This window comes from Sciurus vulgaris (genome assembly GCF_902686455.1).
Source record: "Sciurus vulgaris genome assembly, chromosome: 9".
NCBI classification, from domain to species: Eukaryota; Metazoa; Chordata; class Mammalia; order Rodentia; family Sciuridae; genus Sciurus; species Sciurus vulgaris.
The window spans coordinates 41,650,875-41,672,118 of record NC_136469.1 but is presented as its reverse complement, the minus strand read 5'-3'; the positions used below and the strand labels follow the sequence as shown (position 1 = coordinate 41,672,118).

General features: G+C 34.0%; 1 protein-coding gene across 2 annotated transcripts in view; it reads left to right on the top strand.

Moving 5' to 3' along the window:
- The window catches only part of LOC306669957 (bifunctional heparan sulfate N-deacetylase/N-sulfotransferase 3), a 190,430-nt gene that overhangs the window by 3,378 nt on the left and 165,808 nt on the right, over nt 1-21,244 (top strand). For both annotated transcript variants that reach the window (XM_079154208.1, XM_079154207.1), the window contains exon 2: nt 8,790-9,926. In XM_079154208.1, coding sequence (XP_079010334.1) covers nt 8,946-9,926 — 981 coding nt within the window. In that variant the 5' untranslated portion in view covers nt 8,790-8,945. The remainder of the gene's footprint in view (nt 1-8,789; nt 9,927-21,244) is intronic.

Here is a 21,244-nt window from a genome sequence, read left to right as displayed (position 1 = left end):
GGTTTCCTCATCTGCAGAATGAATATATCAAAGACTCTTACATGTTCTGTTTTCTGTCTAAAACTATAGAAATTGATCTGGAAAATAGGACAAATACATATGAAGAAGCATTATAGAATAATATAAAATTTAACTTGTTGATAAATACTTTTTTTGAGGTTTTTACTAGTAGAGATGTGGGCCGTTAAATTAACACTCATAGAATATTTACATTGTACAAACTCATCTAGTCTTCACAAAGATTATTTGAGGTAAATAGTATTCCATTTCAAAAACGAGAAAAGTGAGACACTGAGTGATCACCTACCTGTCTAAGATTACATTCCTGGCAAGTTGTGGAGCTGATACTCGAACTTGAGTCTGGCTTCAAATAAACATGCCTTTAGCCACGATGTTACATTTTCTCTAAAATATTCATGCTTGATATGCTTCTTAATATATTATAGGCAATCCATGAACCACTCTGAGCATTTCTGCAACTTCTACCCCTGCATTTTAAATAATCATCCATTCCTTCTAGAGGTATTTAATAAGCACTTACATTTGTACCAGTGATGAAATGAAGCAGTGCCCAGGAAAATTAAATGTAGGATCTCCACTAATGAAATATGAATAGTCGTGTTTTGATTATTTCTTTCTCTTTTCTTGTTACCCCAACTGGTGTGAGTATCACTTGTTTAAGAGGTGCCCAAAGAAACAGGAATTTTTAAATCTGACCTCTTCATTGATGTACTCATAGAATGAGAGAAATAGAATCAGAACCTACAATCCTCAGGTCTCCCTATCAAATTTATCCACTGTTATTTTTTTTTTTTCTGCCCTTTTTCGTGTCATCATCTTTGTGAAGGTTGATTTTTTTTTTCTTTCTCTAGTTAATGAAATCTGCCTGATCTCAAACTTTACATCTTATGGCCCAGGTCGTGAGTGAGAGCTTTGGTTTACACTCTGTTGCTTAAAACTGCGTTGACATTGCCCTGGTATTAAGTGTGCCTTTTCTAGCACAATCTAAGAGGAAATAGGCAGACATTCCCCCCCTTATGTCATACAGGTAGAACAAACAGCAAACAGCAGCAAAAGAGTTTTCTTCTTTCGCCTCACCTCATGCCATAACACTAAGGGAGGTCAACAAAATGTATTATTTCTTTTATAATTTCTAAATACAAAGAGGGAGTGAACATTACAATAATCATTTTCTATTTAATGTACCTAACAAAGTTAATGCCCCCATGTGTAGCTTTTCTCCCATCCATTTTTTAAAATTCCCAGTTTTAAAGACAGTATATTTTTTGGTTTTATTCCACACAAATCAGCTTCTTTCTTGCCTACCACAGGGTTCATTTAACATGACACAGTTTCACACAGTTTTTCCCAAAGAAAACCATGTTATTTGTCAGTTTTTAATATTACTAAATTGCTTTTAGCAAATTCATGTAATGCATTTGAAGCCTCCAAATATATTTTTCAATGCTATAAAATATTGCTAATTTTGAGGAATTCTGTTGAGGTCTTTTAAATATCTTTTATTTATGTTAGAACCTGAAGTTCTTTAGTTATTAATACTCATTTTCCAGATGGTAATCTTTTTTCACATTTCTTGTACTGCCAACTTTAACATGATTCTATTTCATTTAGAAATTGATTTTTACTCTGGGATGATGGTGGATGTTAGTGAAAGAGAAAAGATAGGTTACATTGACAAGTAGGTAATTCCTCTCGTGGCTAATGCAGTACTTTACAAATTGTGTGTTTGTATATATTCAGCTCTTCACTATATATATGGAATATATCCTGTGATTCCAAAAAAAAAAAAATTGTTACCTCTGCCTTTTATTAATGGTAAATTATTAAATATTGGCTAGTATTTTATTGGTGGAATGTTTTAAAAAAACAGTTACACTGCAAAGCAACACTAGTCACAATGAATTCTGAAAAATCTAAGAATGAGAAAAACAGATATTTGAGTAAGATTCAGTGAAAGGCACATCCAGGATGTGCCTGATTTATGACTCTGGTCAAGATGGTCAGTGCTGTTCACAATGTTTATATTATTTTTCTGACTGTTTGAGGCCAATATGACTGATGGAGGTTCAGATTCATGGAGGATGGTTTGACTGGAATGTTGCCCTAGTTTGTGAATGCAACTGCTATTTATAAAATTTAGTGAAGGCCTTTGCTTTACTCATTCTACAAATATTCAAATATAATACATTCTTACATTAAGCACTGTGTTAGACATTAAGAATAAAGAAGTATTTACAGATGCTCCCATTTATGGATAAAGATTATGCAAATTATCACATGTTGGTGAAATATGCTACAGAGGTAGAGGTGGTCTAAGTGTTTAACAGGAGGTTTTACAGGTCTAGGGGAACGAGGAAGAGTGGTGAAGCAAGGATCCTGGAACCATAGACTTTACAGGAAGAAATCAGATGAAGAAACAGAGTAAATTATTTTCAGACAAACATGACAACATATGAGAAGCACTGATATAGGAAAGAGATTGGACCTTTTCAAGGAACTGAAAGACCTACTTGCCTGGAATGTGCAAGAGGAGCATGCCATCTACTCTGGTCTGAGGGGTGAAAGTGGGAAGACTATCACATAGGGTCTCATGAGCATGCATAGAAATTTGGATTTTAATGCCCCACTGAAAAAAGTTAGAGGGATCCAAGAATATTTGTGGTAAGATTAGTTGTAGTAGATCAAGTGAGTAATGTTGCCTGCAAAATAATGGAAGTGCACTGGATCCAGTGAGTTTTGGGGAAATGGAAGTGAGAAGTCTTAGGCTTATTTAAATTAGGGTTGAATTAAAATAAGGTGTCAAGAATGACATCAGATGATTGTGGAGAGAAAATGGTGATTTGAGAAGGAAAAATCATAAATTCAATTGTGGATAGGTTGAATTTGTTACATGATTTCAGTGAAGCTCAACAGTGCCAGTGTTTAATAACAAAGAATACAATGTGATTTGCCATTGCTGCTTTATCAGGTTGTTAGGTCAGTTGAAGTCCTAGAGCTTTGATGGAGGAGTCCTGAGTAACAAAATGTGGAACTTATTGAAGAGTAGATGGTAATGAAAACCAGGGAGTGTGTGACTTCTCTGAGAAAACAGTGAGGAATAAGAAGCCCCAGGATATGTTGCTGGTTATACCTGTGACTAAACCTTCTCTGTTGCTCAGAGACCCATCTGAATTTAGATCTCTGGACCAAGAATGGATTCTGTGGTTCCTGTAATTCTACTTATATGAAAATGCTTATAACTGCCTTTTATAAACCCTTAGTGCACTTTCACTGACCATTTTCAGGATATTTCTCTGTCGTTATTTCTAAGATAATCACCATAATAACAATAAATTTTGATTGCTCATTTTATGTCAGGCTCTTTTCTAAGACATTTTAGGTTTATTTAATAATATTCATTAAAGCCATTTAACTAGCTACCATAGTATGCCTCTTTTCATTGGAGGATTCTTCAGGACCTAAAGGTAATAACTGCCCAATATCCTTTCTTATATATAACTAAACATGGGAAGGGAGTGGGATGTGGCAGTTGTCTTCCCAAGTGTATGGTATCTTTGATGCAGGCTGTCAGAGTTCAAATTTCAATTCCACCTCTACTAGTTGTGACATCTTAGGCAAGCCTCTAAAGGATCTAACACACTGTTTTCACATATAAAGATTGTATTAAGGTTGTTAATGAGGCTGTTTTTATTATTCTACTTCCTGTCTTGATGTTATTTCCTTCAGTATGCCTTAGAGGAAATTCTGATTAAGTGGTGATGTTTATAACTGCTCCAGACTTTTCTGTACCTGTGTTTATTTAAGAGCATCTACTCTTGAATAAACAGTGGTTTGTTGATTTTCTAATCAACAATATGTAGTTTCCTGGTCATTCAGCATATTCTTCTTATAATTTGTACAGGGAGAGGAATTCAACCATAGTCATCAGTCCTGTAGTGATGATCAAGGCAGTTTCAGTCATGGAAACTCTGGCATGCAGGCCAGTGTGCTTGTTCTTAAGTTACTCAAAGAAACCTCCTGATCAAGCAAAGGTCTGTAATTTTACTTGTATTTTTGTGAGGACACTGCCAGAACACAATCATCACTATACTGAAGTGTTTACCTCTTGATCTTGTTAGTTTTTAAAAATGCTTTTATACAGTTTCTTATTTGAAAAATTAATGGAAATAATAGGAGCCTTGGCAATTTGAGTTTAACAAGGAAGAGGGACATTAAACTTATACTATTTAGCAAGATTTGTGATAAAGGCTCCAATGAGGGTAAAGGCAGTGGTGGAGTGAGTGAATATAGTCAGGAAAGGCTTTCCTGAGGAACTGGGTTTGCATAGCACATTGAGATTTGCCAGTGACCTATCAGTGTAAGTGATCTGCTTGAATTTGTCTATATTCGATTAGTTCATTAAACATTGTGGTGTTGCTTTCTGATCATATATCATTTAGTTACTTCACCTGCCTGCACCTGAAATGTATATCACAAGCTAATTTTCATCTGAGCTCCTATCTCTAAGACTGGCAACTTTATTTTGTAAAACAAGCCTGCCATCTTCTCCAGCTATAATTTCTTTTTTCCTCCCAAGTATCTTTTCATTTCTGTTCATCTTGAGGACTACTTTAGTTTGGACTTACACCACCTTTCACATGGATTGCTACTGTAGCCCCTTGATTAGGACTATCTTGACTCTACTTCTTCACTTTGTAGCATACACTGTGTTCACATTTCTACTTTTTGTCCATTCTGGATGTCACTGCTACACTAATCATCTGTGAACACTATTTTTGTTGTTTCTCTCTGTTTAAATATTTTTAATGCTATTTCCATGTCAATATTCTTGTACTTCACAGTTATTACCAAGGGCACTCATTAATCTGCAGCATTCTTTTAATCAAATGTTATGTTCGATTTCACTTTAACTCATGCCCCATAGTTTATTCTCATTCAGGCAAATTCACTATAACCATTTTAATTCTTCACTATGGCTGGTTGGTTTTTGTTTGTTTGTTTTTTTGCATGCTGTTTTTCCCATCCTCATATCCAGGCCTTACCCACCATGCAGTGTCTTCTTAGGCACCATTAGAAACTGCCACTGATTTTCCTAAGCTTTACTAATATCTCCTTCTCTCTCTCTCCCTCTCCCTCTCTCTCTCCCTCTCCCTCTCTCTCTCTCTCTCTCTCTCTCTCTCTCACACACACACACACACACACACACTCACATACACTCTTTCTTCTGAAACCTGTAACATAGTCTTACAACATAAGTCACAGTTTATTATGTGCAACATAATGTTGGTTGTTGGTTTACAAGGCTCATTTCCCTCAATAGAGTCCGTTTTTATAGAGGCAAGATTCATTCTTAATATTCCTCATGTGACCCTGAAACTGAGTACAGCACTGATCTCAAAGAAGTTTTTCAATAACTACTTAATGACTGATTATAGAATGATTAATCGATAGGTATCTTTAGTGGCCAAAGTTTTATAGATATTGTATTAAATTTATCACATGTTGGGTACTATAATTTATATTTATACAATAAAGCAGATGCTAAGTCTGTCAAATTTTTGAGTAACGATAATTATATTTATAGTAATGTCTAACAGTAAAAGTTATGTCATTAGAATAAAATAGAAGTATCAAATAAACTGGTAGGCATAACATGCCATTATATTCAATAAATTCCATTAATAGTCTTGGGGTTCTTACTCTGTGCCTGGAACAAAGAAAGAATGACTTTAACAAAATTTTAATTATAATTACTGCAATAAGTACAAAGGAGAGATACTTTGCACAATCACCTTGTGTACCTATTGGGTCTTTCCAAGTTTAGAAGGCCAGAAATTTTTTCATAGGGAGAAACTGTGTGGAGAAACTTAATTGTCTACCTTAATACCTGCCTTAGTGATGTCTCCCCTCAGAGGAAGGTAGGGTCTTTGCCTCTGCCTGCTCCTACAATGACATCCACTCTAGAAGTCCATCCTGGGGTTTTCAGAACGAATACTAACATAGGAGAAAAGATGAAACAATTATTTCTGGATGAATATAAACAATACATTTTGAGAGTCCACACCAGAGACTAAAGTTGGCCACTGCCAAGTGAAAAGTGCAGATAAAAATAGTTTTCAGAAAATGGGGGAAACTTAATGTATCTATTTAAATTTGTTAGACCAAGTCCTACCCTCAGGGACATAAAGTGGAATTCCCTTTGGCATCAGAAAAAAAGTTGAAAAGTTGAATGGAAAAGAAATGTCCTTTAACTTTTTATACCTGTTAACAGAAAATATAACTTTGATGATTCTTTATATCAGTTCTAAATAGTGAGTGGAAATACTCCTCACCACTCTCCCTCATCACGATAAGAACAGTATGATTACATATCTTTTGCTTCTGACAAAGCAAACAAATTGGGAAATGTTGTATGAATTGCAAAAGGGAGCAATACATTTCATATCCAGTCAAAAACATTTCACAGTTGAAATTGAGAAGTAGACAGGGAAAGATGTGAGATTTTTGTATACTGCCATTAAACTTTAGAATATCATATTCATAAACATGTAACCAACTCAAAAGTGTAATTATTTATCAAAATGAAATGACTATAGTTAAAATGAAAACTCTCCATTGTTCAGATAATGTTTTCATTTGCTTAAGTTACACATAGGCCTATACTAAGCTTGTTTAAAAGAGTACAGTGTTATCCTTTATAGTAGCTTTATTTTAAAGCATGTCAAATCACTTGATGGCATTTTCCATAGCAGTCAAGCTGCGCACAAACCTCACATGGCATACCAAGTACTCTTCAGCAAAAGCTGAAGTGTCCCTCAGACTTATCACTTCCCCACATTCTCTTTTCAATGATCATTAACATTTCATGATTACATGGTGAGGAATGAGCCTACATTGGATCTTTATTGGCTGGCCAGACTCAACTCTGTGACATCCTCCATGTTGCTGATTAATTCTAATTCCTGAAAAATGTTCCTGTTACTATGTTTGTTCCCTAATCAGGGAAGTGTAATGTTTTCCTGTGAGCTTTCCTAACTATGAAGTTCTTTGTATCAAACCTCTTCATAAACTGGGTAAAATTTATTTTTTAAGTATTCCTTACTCGTACCTTCTACTTTTCATTCAGGTCCTTCACTCAATATTGTGCTCACTTCTGCCTCTATAACATCCCCAACATCTCAAGTGTTTATTCAAATTACTCTTTCAAGGTTTTGCCCAGATGCTATCTCCCTATGGCATTTTACAAACTTCCCCACTTAGTATATTCTCTCTCTCTTATTATTCCATCATAGTTACTTGCCTATTATACACAACCCAAATATTTTGATTTTAGTCACTGTCTGTGCTTTAAAATTTAGAACATTTCAAAGAAATTCATTATGCTGAACATGTGCATTTTAAACAAAAAGATACTCTATAAATATTTGAATGAATGACATAGATACCCTAAATAATAAGCAATAATATAAATTTACAATACAAATATCAGGAATATTCTGTTATATTTCAGAATATTTATATTATTCATAAAGGTAAACATATATCATTTAAAATACTGTTCACTGCTTTTTTCACAGAATATTACAGAATTTTAAATTCTAGAGATATTGGTGATTATTTATTTTAACCTCATTAATTTATTTGGAAGATATTGGTGACAAAATGGCAATTTAGAAGCAAAAGTACAGTGAATGCTAAACTTATGGCAAATATCAGTGTTTTCCACCAGTGTTTGCTGTCTGTTAGCCTGTCTTATGCACAACGGTGAGACTTTTCTTAAGTTTTTTATGTTACATAACATTTCCTTGCATAAGACTCCCCCAAAGTCTAAGATGTGTCCATGCTTCTAGTTATTTTCAGTTGCTAAATTGTCAGAGGTTACTAAAATTTGAAATGGGTTTGAAATTATTGCATAATAAGGTGTTTGATGACATCTCAGTTGTTTTCATTGTTAATAAACCACTTTTATAGTCATTTTTCATATAATGATGGAGATTTTTTCCCCAAAAGCAGAAACAGAATGATAGAGAAAATGGATGTGTAGGTACATATGCTCCAGTATGTGATTACCAGCCTCTCCACAGTGCACACTAAGATACACCAGAACTAAATGACCCTAGGAAGTATTTCACTCCTCACATTCATTTTAAATGTAATTTTCTGTTCACAAAAACCTAGCCATGTTAATATACGGTTCTAAAATTATCAGTTGGGTTGTGGGACAATATCTGTATTTTGAAAGGGTTAGTCTAATGAAAGCAACTATTTTAAGGTTGTTTTTCTAATTAATTTGAAATGTATACTGAATGATAAAATTCTTTATATTAACATTTTAAAAACAAAAGACTATTGCTTTAATTGTGCCACCTAATGAGACATGTCTAGACTTTTGTGAACTTTTAGTGTGTGTAATTAAACATAAATAACTTGAATATGCAATATATGGTATTCATCTGGATGATAGGAATTGGCAACATATGGTTCAGGTAACATTCTATGGTGTTAGGGCTCTATTATCGCCAGAGTGTGACTCAAAGACCAATGTTTTTCTGTATTAGGGATAGTGACCCTGAGGTCACTGGTACCCTTTTCCTCATTCCATATCTCCTTTGTCCTCATCCAGATCTGGGAGAAGGAATGGGAGGTTTTCTGACCTCTATAGCAGTTCACCTGCTTCCTAGTCTGCCACTAAACAGTGTAAAAATTTGCTCATTTTCATACTGTGGACTGAATGTTTTGTATTCTATTCTGTTTTATTCTGTTTTCAGACTGTATTTCCTGTAAGTCCTAATCAAGCAATTCAAATGTGCTGCAATGGTGACATAAACTATTGACTGAGACTGGGAAAAGAGCTGTAACATCATATTTTATTTTACTTTTTAAATGGTGCTTCTGTTGGAATAGTCAAGGAAAATCTATACAGCATGAGTTTTATCATGAAGCTTCACAGACACTTTCAAAGGACGGTTATTTTGCTTGCCACTTTTTGTATGGTGAGCATTATTATTTCTGCTTACTACCTGTACAGCGGCTACAAACAGGAAAATGAACTCTCTGAAGTGACTTCAGAAGTGGACTGCAGTGACCTCCATCACCTCCCATATAGGCTTACAGAAGTGAAGACAATGAAGCTTTTTGATGCCTCAAGGACAGACCCCATAGTCCTTGTGTTTGTGGAGAGCCAATACTCATCCCTTGGTCAAGATATCATTATGATTCTCGAATCAAGTAGATTCCAATATCACATCGAAATTGCTGCTGGAAAAGGAGATCTCCCAGCACTTACAGACAAAACTAAAGGCAAATATGTTCTCATTATTTATGAGAATATTTTAAAATACATAAATATGGACTCTTGGAATCGAAGCCTTTTAGATAAATACTGTGTAGAGTATGGTGTGGGTGTCATTGGATTCCATAGAACTAGTGAGAAGAGTCTTCAGAGCTTTCAGTTAAAAGGTTTCCCATTTTCTATATATGGAAACCTTGCAGTGAAAGATTGTTGTATTAATCCTCATTCTCCATTGCTTCGTGTGACCAAATCATCTAAGCTTGAAAAGGGTTCTTTACCTGGAACTGACTGGACGGTTTTTCAAATTAATCACTCAGCCTACCAACCAGTAATATTTGCTAAAGTAAAGACCCCAGAAAATCTTTCTCCTCCCATTTCTAAAGGTGCTTTTTTTGCCACTATCATACATGACTTGGGGGTTCATGATGGAATTCAGAGAGTTCTTTTTGGCAACAACTTGAACTTTTGGCTGCACAAACTCATCTTCATAGATGCCATCTCCTTCTTGTCAGGGAAGAAGCTGGCACTGTCTTTGGACAGGTATATTCTCGTTGACATTGATGATATATTTGTGGGAAAGGAGGGAACCAGAATGAACACCAACGATGTTAAGGTAAGGCTCTATTATCTGAAAGTTTAGTTCATATCTCAAGAGCATTAACAACTGTCCTGGTTTGAACTAGAACTAAGGAATTTTCTAGGACACAGGACTAATATTTTATTGGAAAAGTCTGGGACGGGCTACTATAATTGGCTACCATGTCTCTCACCTTATATCACCTAAGTAGATAGTATATTTCCCTTTAAATCAAGAAAAATAAAAGTTGAACTAAAAGATTGAATATTGCAGGATCCTGAAATGGTTTTCCATATCTATTTGTAATTACAGAGTAGAAATGATTTTGTTTAGTTGCTTACTAGAAATTATCCACCTTGGAAAACTGCCTAATCTGCAACTCAGTGCATTTAAATGTGACATTAAAGTGAATTTGTTTTGCAGATCTCTTAAGTAGTAAGTTCAATATTTTTGAAAGTCAAATATATAAGTCATTTTCTCTTAATATGTTTTTTGAAACTGAAAAATATGGGGAGGTACAAGTATACAGCATATTTATTATATGTACAAACATAAGGATGTAACTTGATTTTTGTGTACACTTCTAGTACATGCATGGATTGTATTATGCTACACTTAAATTATATTACATTTCTTACTGTATAAAACTGCTTCCCTTAAACAGAAAGCAGTCATTTAAAGGTAGTTTATTATTAATAATTAGATGGTTGTTTAATGTTAATAAAAGTCACAATTAAGATTAGCTACATTTATCTTAGTTTCCTATTAAAAATGCTATAGGAATCCATCTCTGTTATACAATATTATTGGTTTTCCAGAAATAGGAAATGTCCAAAGAATACATCTTGAAAATGTTGTCTCTTTTCTCTAATCACTGAGTTTCTGGCAAACAATATTAATATTAATTGAACTACTTAGATGAGCTAAGGATACCAGAGGACCCATTTACTTTTCCTTTAAAAGCATGTGAACATTAAAAAGAAAAAATATCCATAGTAGAAATTAATTAATATATGAAAGTTTTATTTGGATTTATTAAATCTTTTGAAACTTGCTTTTGTCAGTATTAACTTAAAAGGAAGCTCGTAATTTAAGCATTCATTACGTGGTTGAAGATTACAAATATTCTTATCACAAATAATAATATAATTTTCCTTCTAATTTTTCAAATTATTGTTATGGAAAACATTTGCAATTTATATGTATTTTTTCTATGAAAGTTTTAGACTCCCCCAAATATATTGATACGGCATTTAAAAATATGCTAAATAAAACTCTGAGCTTTGTATGAAATGCCCTAATATTTTATGAACTACAAAGTGCCTTTTGCACTCTAAAGGTTAAGTCAGTTTTTAGGAATATAAAAAAATGAAAGGCTTTCTATTCATATTAAAGAATTTAACGTGTACTTTATGAATTGCTTGCATTTGTATAGGAAGATATTTTCTAAGCCATCTGAAGGCTTTAAACATGTTTTGAATTATCTGGGTTTTTAAAGTACTTCTTAATTGCCTCTGTGATGGCATCTCAAAATACCTATTCATTTCAGACAGTTGCCCTGAGAATATAATATTCATTCTTTCTTTCTATACCTTTTAAGTATGTACCATATGTGTAATACTTTTGGTGGTATATAGGTAGAATCATAATGATAATGATTTCAATTTCTTTGTAAAAGGGGGCTGGAGAGAGTGTAGTGTTAGAAAAGCATGTTGAGCTGAGCATCTATTTAGTACTTTATATGGCCATATCACATGCCAGACACAGAGGCAGGTACTAGGGACTCAATGATAAAGCACAGCTCTTCTCTTAATATGTTCACTATTTTGTGGGGAAGATAAATTGGTAGATAACTTGAAACAAGGTAAGTCCAATAGTATTTATGTAAGAAATACAGCAGTCTATAGCATGCATGATGTACCAGAATCTACTGAGTATATAGGAAAGAGTTTGAAGGCAAGTCTGTAGCCTTATGATGATTTGGGAGGTTGTGGCAGTGTTTCAGATGACTATTTCTTGAAAATAGAAAACAGGAATAAGAACTAAGAAAGAAGGATGCTTTTTAAAAATTATTTAAAAGACAAAATTGAACAATTTAATAAATGTTTAAATGGAGATAAAACAGAATATAATCAAGGATAATATGATTTTTATCATAAGTGAATAATTGCTGATAATACCAACAATAAAGAGGGATATGATCATCATGAAGGTCATGATAAATCATAAAATTTCAGCTTTATCAATGGGCACATGGAACATACAGATGTTTCACAGGTCATCTGAGCAGTAGATTTTAAAGTCCTCATCCTGTAGTTCTCATGCAAATGAAAGGATGTGAGATCAGCCATGCAAAAGATTTATAGAGTAATAAGAGATGACCAAGTATAGAATCTTAAGGAAAAATCATCTTTCGGGAAAAAAGTAGAGGGAGATAGCCCATGAAATAGGGTTAAAAACACAATTAGAGACCAGGAAGCTGTACTGCTGTAGAAAATTAGGAGTGATTTGATTCAGGGAAGATGTAATCAGCTGTGTAAAACCCAACAGCGAGGTTCCCTGAGATAAGGACCAGCTAGTCTCCTTAGGGAAAAGTTGAAGGTCATCGAAGACTTTTGCAAAGCCCATGTGTGTGTGGAGTAATAGAGACAGAAAGCCAGCTGCAGTGAGTTCAGAGTGAACCAAGAGACCAAGAGGAGGAGAAAGAGTAAAGAGAACTTGGTGGAAAAACATTGTTATAAAGGACAGAAGAGAAGTTAGGGCGGTAGCTGGAGGGTGACCTGGTGTAAAGGTGACGGATCTTGCTGGTTTGCCTAGGGCTGAGGGAGGTTGGAGCTAAAACTTAGAGTCTCAAGAGTTAGTTTAGTTAGGAGTGGCCTAAGAGAAAGGAAGAGAAAAGATATCAAAGATTATGAAGTTGAAGAAAGGTGAAGGATGTGGTGATTAATAGTACATAATTAATAGAAGCATTTTAATCAAGTTCTTTAATCATTACCATTTATGAGCAAATTTTATATTATCTTTATCTGAAGTGTGAGGAAAATTGAAAAGAATGTGAGAAAATTGAAAGTCATAGACTGTTACTTGCAAAATTAAAATGATAGTGTAAAATATAAATTTTAACTACTAATTACTATATATATTTTTTCCTTATGTGTAACAGAAAAAATGTTTCCTTAATGAGACTGGAATTAGCAGCAATATTATCTTTACCTATCTACCTATCTGTTGAATAATATGAGCATGTTTTAAAGAGACTCAAATCTACAAAAGAAGCTATGGCATGACACAGAATATAAGGTTCTTTGTGCAAAATCAATCAATCAATCAATCAATCAATCAATCCCAGGAATAACAACAATGAAAAAAATTCCCAAACAGAACACCAGACTTAAGGTGGCATCTTTATTAGTTTAGCATTATGCAAGCTATGGGTCAAAGTCCTTAAATAACTGAAATACAAAATTGTTTAGGTAAAGTATTCTAATTCTTTTATTAAATTCCAATGAAATTGTATTTATTTAGTGCAGGACTAATTAAAATTAAGCCCAAGTCAGAAAGAGAAGTTGTCCACGTGTGTGGGTGGGTGTGCGTTCCTGCACATGTGTGTGTAGAGTAGTGGACTGGTTTTGTGATGTTAGAGTTCAAGTTAGCACAAGGTCCTTATGCTTTGATACCTATTCTGAAACTTTCTGAGACTATGTCTACAGAGTGGGATTTTGGAGAAGGAAAGTGATACCTTTGTAATTGAAACATTTTAGTCTTACCTGAAAGTATGGTATGACCCAATGAATATTAACATCTCACATTCTCTTTTAGAAACATTATTTCACTCTTGGTCTATTCTATCTTTAAACCTAGAACAATTCATATAATATTTGTTCCTCAAGACAGATGAAATGTTGAATTGGAAGGTTTTTGTAAACCGGTATTAAATGGTTTTATTGAAATTTCTGTAGTTGAATATGCTCAATAAATAAATGTCATATCTCTGTCTCTTTGCTGTGTCCCATCTTCTCTTTCTGTAATAGGCACATATTCTGCTTTAACGTTGACAAACCTAACAATCCAGCAGAAAATGAAGAACTAACCCAGTTACACCTGAGCCTGTACCTCTTTTGGTGGAACCCAGAGTCCCTTCTGCTTACTACCCTAAATCTTTCCTACTGTTTCCTTACATTTCAGTATTCCTTAACTTGTGTGTTTTTTGGTTAACCCTTAAAAACCAAACCCACTATATTATTAAAGTGACCTCATAAGAAAGAGCAATTTATAATGTCGTGAGTGACTTTGTCATACTTTTTATCTGAAGAGCTGAGAAAGTCTAGTGGAAATTGCTTGAAAATAAAAGTAGGAAGCTGTAAATTGTGAGGAATAAGTATCATTAAGTTCAGAAGATGAACTTAGCAGACTTCTTAGTTTTGTTTTGGACTGACCCTGAGAGACTGTAATTGGAGTGTAAAGGTGAGCTCTCTGCTGTAAGCTCTCTCTGTAAGAATATTCACCATCTCAGCTAAGGTAAAACCGCAAGCTTTATAAAGCTTACTGAAAGAAAACAACATACCAAATGTTTGGGGGTGGGGCTGCAATCAGTTACTCTATCATAAGTAAAAGTAGAAAGGAAGCAAAAATTTCCCCAGATCCCTATTTATACATTTTACATGAGTACTGTGGTTTGTACACTGTACACAGTACTTTTCCTTTTTTTTTTCCCTGAACCATATTTTCCTAACTCCTTTCTGTTATCTCTGGTGCTTTTATATTTTATTTGCTGACAACCATTTTAATTGTGGTTTGATACTAATAGCTTAAATTTTTCAGAATAATTTTTAACTGTATTTAATATCTCTTATATACCTGACAGGAACATACATTTTCAGCCAAGACATGTCTATTACCTCAACTTTGTTAATGGTGTTTTGCAAATCTATATTCTCTCTGATTTTTTCTTTTCTTTTCTTTTCGTGGGGGAGGATGGGGAATAGAACATTTGATGTGACCCAGAGATATTTTTTATTCTCCAGTTCTGATGGTGAATTGTAAATAAGTCCTTGTTATTTTGTCAGTTGTGTATTTTGAAGCTAGTTTAAGTGAATATATTTTAGATTATATTCTAATTTAATATTTCATTATTCTGTTTACAATTTTAATTTTGATTTTTTTTTTTTTTTTTTTTTTTTTTGCCTTTCTTTTGCCTAATACTCATGCCAACTTTCTTTTGGTTACTATTTGAAAATTAAGCCTTATCCCATTTTTTAATATTTTTAACCCCTCTTCTTTGTCTTTACGTTATAAATTGATGTTGAAAACAGCTTCTAGAGCCATACTGCAATTTATCTACTATATTGATATCTACTATTTCAGTTAACAAGATAAATTTACATGAAGTTAATCAGACTATCAATGGACAAGGAATTATTTCAGCCATCCTATTTCCTGCTTTATCGTTATCCTATTTGTTCTTTTTTTTCCTCCCGTCTTCTATTATGTTTGTTTGAATTATCAGTTTCTTTTTTGACTCACTACTGGTTTGAAATGCACACATTTTTTCCTATTATTTTAGTAATATCTTCCAAAACAAACAGATAAGCTAAAGAAGTGCTAATATTATTCAGTATCAGTATCTTTAAACATTAGTCAAAAAGCACGAAGTACTTTATCTCCAATTATGCACATTGTAATTTGGCTGATGAGATAAAAGTCATCAAACATTTGTGGTAGTAGAAAGTGTCTACTTCCACCGTTTTTAATTGTTTCTTTCATAATTGTCAAAAAATTAGACAATTTGTGAGTGAATGTATATAAATTGTTTCTCTTTTCTTCATTCCCTCCCTTAGTTTGATGGAGTATTTATGTATCAATTTGATAAAATGTGATAATAATACAAGGACAAAATTTGCTAGCAGTACTATCATCATGCTCAAAAAGCCATAGTGTTTTAACAACTATACTGTTGTTTTAAGGAAATAATTATCAGGAAATCACTTTATAATCTGATCTTGGAAAACAAGAAAATAGCTTATCTAAGGATAAAAAAAACTATTTCATATCCATAATGTTTTTATGCTTACCACATTTTATTAAATTTGTTAGGTTATGAGATACAATGTATCTCTATTCATATCAATACTAAGGAGTCATTTGTTATGCAGTGGCATTCTAAACTAATGAGTTGCAAATCAGTTAAAGTTGGAAAAATACTGTTGCTAAATGAACAGTGAATCTGTCAACAGAGTATTTGGTAACTGTTTACTTTTTTTAAATGTTTGTTGCACTAAGTTGTGTCCAACCATGATAAAGAGAAGGGTCGTTATGATGGTATCAAAGCACAACTCCGCAATGCCAAGTTCCATATTCTGAACTACTAGAAGATTACAAGAGGGAATTTCAGAATAAGGACTTAGGGTCTAGAGATAACCAATTTAGTGTGGAAAGTTGTGTGTCAATCACTTCTTGAAATGCATGATTCAGATAAGTACAATGATTTGACCAATATAAAACTCACTTTAAGTTTTCACTAAGTTCAGCTTTCTAGACACTGCAATTCTGATAACTACTATAAGTTTGGAAGTTTTGGACAAATTAAAGTTAATTCAGTGACAAACCCAAGTGCCAGAAATTGTCCATAATTCAGATAATTTAACTTTTCCATCTGGATATATTCAGATTTTAAAGTCTATGTGATTATTTTAAGTGCTTTAAGGCATTCCTAACATTTTTCAAAAGTCCCACAAACAAGATAGGAAAAATCAAAGAAATTCAGAAATACTGTCATTCAGTCTGTAAGAAACATAAATTAATATTGTAAGCTTGAGGTGAGGGCTGGTGGCCAAACAAAAGTAGACAGAGAGGGCTGAAGCAAGCTGTATTGGAATTTGGCTCTCCATGGAAATTCCCAGCCCCCAGGTCAGGGTGGAGAGCCAGAGAAAATTACAGGTGGCCTGGGCTACCCAGGCTCTTTATAGGCCGGAATAGGTGTGTGTGTGTGTGTGTGTGTGTGTGTGTGTGTGTGTGTGTGTGTGTGTGTGTTGGGGGGGGGGGGTCCTGTTGAGTGATAGGTGGACAGGTCAGTGGAGTTTTTCTGATTGATCGCTGCCTCAGTCATTTTGCTCTCTCTCACATAGCTGCTCAAATCCCAACCTAACAAATATCTAAAACTTTGTTTTGTTCATAACTTTTGTAGGCTATCATGAAACTATTAACTCAAATACAAAACAGATCTTAAATTATGATGTTACTATAAAACAAGTTATGTAATCTGTCGTTTTATAGTTCTAGAGGTCAGAGGTTCAACATGGATTTCACAGAGCTAACTTCAGGGCTTCACTAGGGCTATATTCCTGTCTGGGGGCTGTAGGTAACCTTGCCTTGCCTTTTCTTCTAGCATCTCCCACATTCCTTGCCTCCTGTGGTCTTCCTATGTCTTCCAAGGCAACAGTGTTGCATCTCTCTGTGCCTTCTTTCCCAGCCCCACCTCTTTCTCACAAAAACTGAGAAAGATCCTCTGCTTTTAACCATACATGTGGTAAGATTGACTTACATGGATTATTCAGTATAATCTTCCATATTAAAATCCTTGATTTAAGAATATCTGCAATATTGATTTTGCTATGGAAGGTGCACATCCACAGGCTCCAGGGATTAGCATGTGGATAGCCTGGCAGGAGAGGCAGGAGAAACAGTACTCTCCATACCCTAAACTGTGCTCTTCAAAGTAATAATACCATCAATGCCTTTAGTGACTGAGCTCTTCCATCCACCAATAAAAAAGACTTTAATCACTTTATTACTGCTCTCCTCATTGGGAAATGAAAATTTTATGACATTTATGTGTTCAAATGACTAATTTAGCTCTCCGAGTCAATAGTAGTAAAAATTGGGAAAAGTACCAGGTAACAAATACTTTAGCACTTCAGAGATCAAGGTAGGAACACAGGTAACCCTCCCTTCACTTAAGTAGTTTAAGAAACTTGGCTCTCCAAAGGTTGCTCAGTTGGAGAAGATGTGTAGTTATTATCAATTCACTAGGCTTATTTTATATAATTATTCTCTTAACCTCATGTTCCCACCATCCTCGTCTATTAAAAACATCAATGGAGTTCTGTTAATATATTGAATAATGATCTTGGATCAATATACAACAGAACAAAACTTAGGCAGGCCATTTCTCCTTTACAGATCCTTGTAAACAAGGTATTTTAATTCACATAGAACAATAACATACTTGATATTTTTGAGTGAATTAATTGAGTGGTTTTGACATTAAGTTGTTCAAAAGTTAGAATTGCTGTCATTGGAGCCTTAATATATCCTGCTAGATGTGAATTTCCAATATACTGAAAAAAATAGTTCTAGGAAATTTTGTATAATGCCTTAACAAAATTATTAGACAGTATTTTCAGAAGAAAGAAGACTTTAGAGTAAAATCCTGTTTTTAACTCTAGTATAATTGCTTTGAAGAACTACTTTAGGTTAATTTTCAAAGGATTTTTTCATAATATGCTAGTTGGCTCTAGAAATACAACAAATATTAAAAGGAGTACAGGGAGCAGAGAAGAGGACTCTCCTAATCTTTATTGTTTCTTTTCTGACATGGGACATTGTCATTTCTCTTACTGAAGGGCAAATGAACAATGGAAAAGAAAGAATGCATTTTCATTCTTGTTAGAACTAGATCTCCAATGGTATTGTCACTTGTAACTTTCTAAGAACTAATTAGTGCTCAATCGCTGTTCTCAAAGAAGACCCAGCTGCTCATTCCACTTGATAAAGCCCTGTTTCCCTAAATGGGATCAGTCTCTAATGGATGCCAGTGACAGGAGGCTGTTCATCAACCCTCAGGGTAGTTCAGAGCTTCAGAGGACTGGGAGGCCCTTGCTTAAAGCTCTGTACTTAGAAATTGACACAATGTCAATGCAAGATCCTCAAAAACAAGGAGAGCCTAGGAGGGCAATTCACTGCACGTCTTTGTTTTCAAGCCATCAACACATTTCAGAGTGGTTCTCTGTTATAGCTGAATGCCTCCTAGGAGCAAAATCATTACTGAATTTAAATAAATCCAACAAATCACTCATATATGACATATTCAGCTGTTCATAACTACCTTTATTGTTGACAAGCTTAAAACACAGACAACTGTTAAAGTCACCAGTGATGAATCAACTTGTAATTTGTAAATGAACAAAGAGCAGGGTGCTCCAGTATTTTTTTAAAGAATCTGTCCAAGAATTTGCCACTAGTTTCATCTTAAACATTGTTTAACTCAAGGATGTTTAGATGTATACAATCACTTATCACTAATGAGACTATTTTCATGCATTTCCAAACCACAGAAAAGGCAATAGAAATTACTTTAAATCCTTGCTTAGAAATGGAAATTTCCCCATTTCACACAGATTTTGACTTGGTTGATCTAGAGAGAACCCAGCTTACCAATGTGCTTCTAATACAGATGTAGAGATCCGCATTTGGGAAAGCACTGGTTTAAATAGACTGCTTTTGATATTGCAAAATGTGAAGACATGGGTCCTATTGCTTTTCTCTCTAGAAAGTATATTAAAATCATGTTTTTAACATATATATGTAATATATAAATACATAGGGACAAAGGGCCACACTAAAATTAGTAGTTTCATAACTGATTTCAACCTGATGCTGAAAGTTTTCACTTTTATTTATTTAAAACAATATAAAAAACTATATGACAATATTATGTCAAATTATAGAAATAGATATAGATATACATATAGATATAGATACAGATATAAAACTGCCTGTGGAGATATATAGGATAGATCTTACATGAGTGATTTAAGTTATTCCCCTAAGTGGATGACTTAGTATTGCCTACTAAGAAGATATTGGATAATTTTGACAAAAGTAGATTAATGTAAAGTACTTTGCTTCTGTGATCAGATATTCAGAAGAGAGAGACTTCAGAAGTGGAGAGGATTTTAAACAAGAGGCTAAAGAACCAGGATAGAGAAATTGTAACTGTGTTTTTTGTTGTTTGTTTTTAGTTGGAAGAAACAGAGAGAGAGAGAGAGTGAGAGAGATTATATTTCAGGTTTGATTGAATGTCAGATAAATTACAAATTCAATTCGGGTGAGTTACAGGTGAGATATAGCTACTTCACTGATTTTTTAAAAAAAATGTTAGGGATATTTTGAATGAAGAAAATAAATTTTATCCTAGAAAACTTTAATTGGAGATTCAAGTGTTTGTCTAAGAGAAGCTACAGTTAGGGTGGGTTTGGGGTTTTTTTGTTTTTGTTTTTATGTTTTGTCCAAATGTTCAAAAATTAAAATAAATTTTTATTGTTTTTAAATATATAAATGGTGAACTTTGGAATGAAAATAATTAATATAAAAATATGCAAAGAAAAAAGCCAAATAATCTCTCAGTCCTACTACACTCTAGACTTCGCCAACATATTGGAAAATCTGATAGTTAAAAACAACTTTTGAACTTCATTTTTTTAAAAAATTGTATTTTTATTACTTTATGAGAGAGGATTACTATGTTTACATGTTTATTGTTCTTGTATATTTCTCTTCTGAAATTTGTTCCATTCCATTCATCAAGGTGTTTACTTGGTTATTTCTCAGTTGGTATATAAACCTCTTGTATCCATATGGAAATTATCATAAGTTATATTAAAAGGGCCTCCTTAAAACCTCAGGAGAGGGAACCTTCTACAGCCTCTTTCAGAAGTAGCAAGGCTGACTCAGCAGCTGGCACTCAGTTCCTGCTGTGGCCAGCATGCTGACAAGCAAACCCTTACTGCTCATCCCTCCCCTGCAAAGATGCAAGGCGAACAAGTACACCACCTTCATCCTAGGGACATTGTGAGGAGGCAGTGCACCTATGAACTTTACAAATTGTCAGTCTGTCTCTGGGTTTGTTTCTTTTTCTGAGATTGAAACATTGGATTTAATCACTTCTGAGTCTCAATCAGTTCTAACTCTATGAGATAGTCTTTAAGATTTTACTAAGGGAAGCCCAGCAACAATTGGTTTGAACAGAGTAATTTTATGGTAAAATAGGGTGAGCAGAACTCCCTCTTCTGAGAATTAGAATTCCCATCATCCTTCTAAGAGGTGCGCTGTGCCTGAACAGCTGTAATGAGAGGTATTTTTGGAGGAGATGGAGTTAGTTTTCCTGTCTTTAGCCTCAGGTGAGGCATACAATTCCAAGGCATTCTGGTTTCCCTGAATAACTTCTTATTCACCTATTATATAACTTATATAAAATATTTGAAATATGTTTATATAACTATTTACAAAGTGTTATTTTAACATGTTCCATAAACTTATTTTTAATCTGAAACAAATTTCTCAGTTCCTTGGCCTCT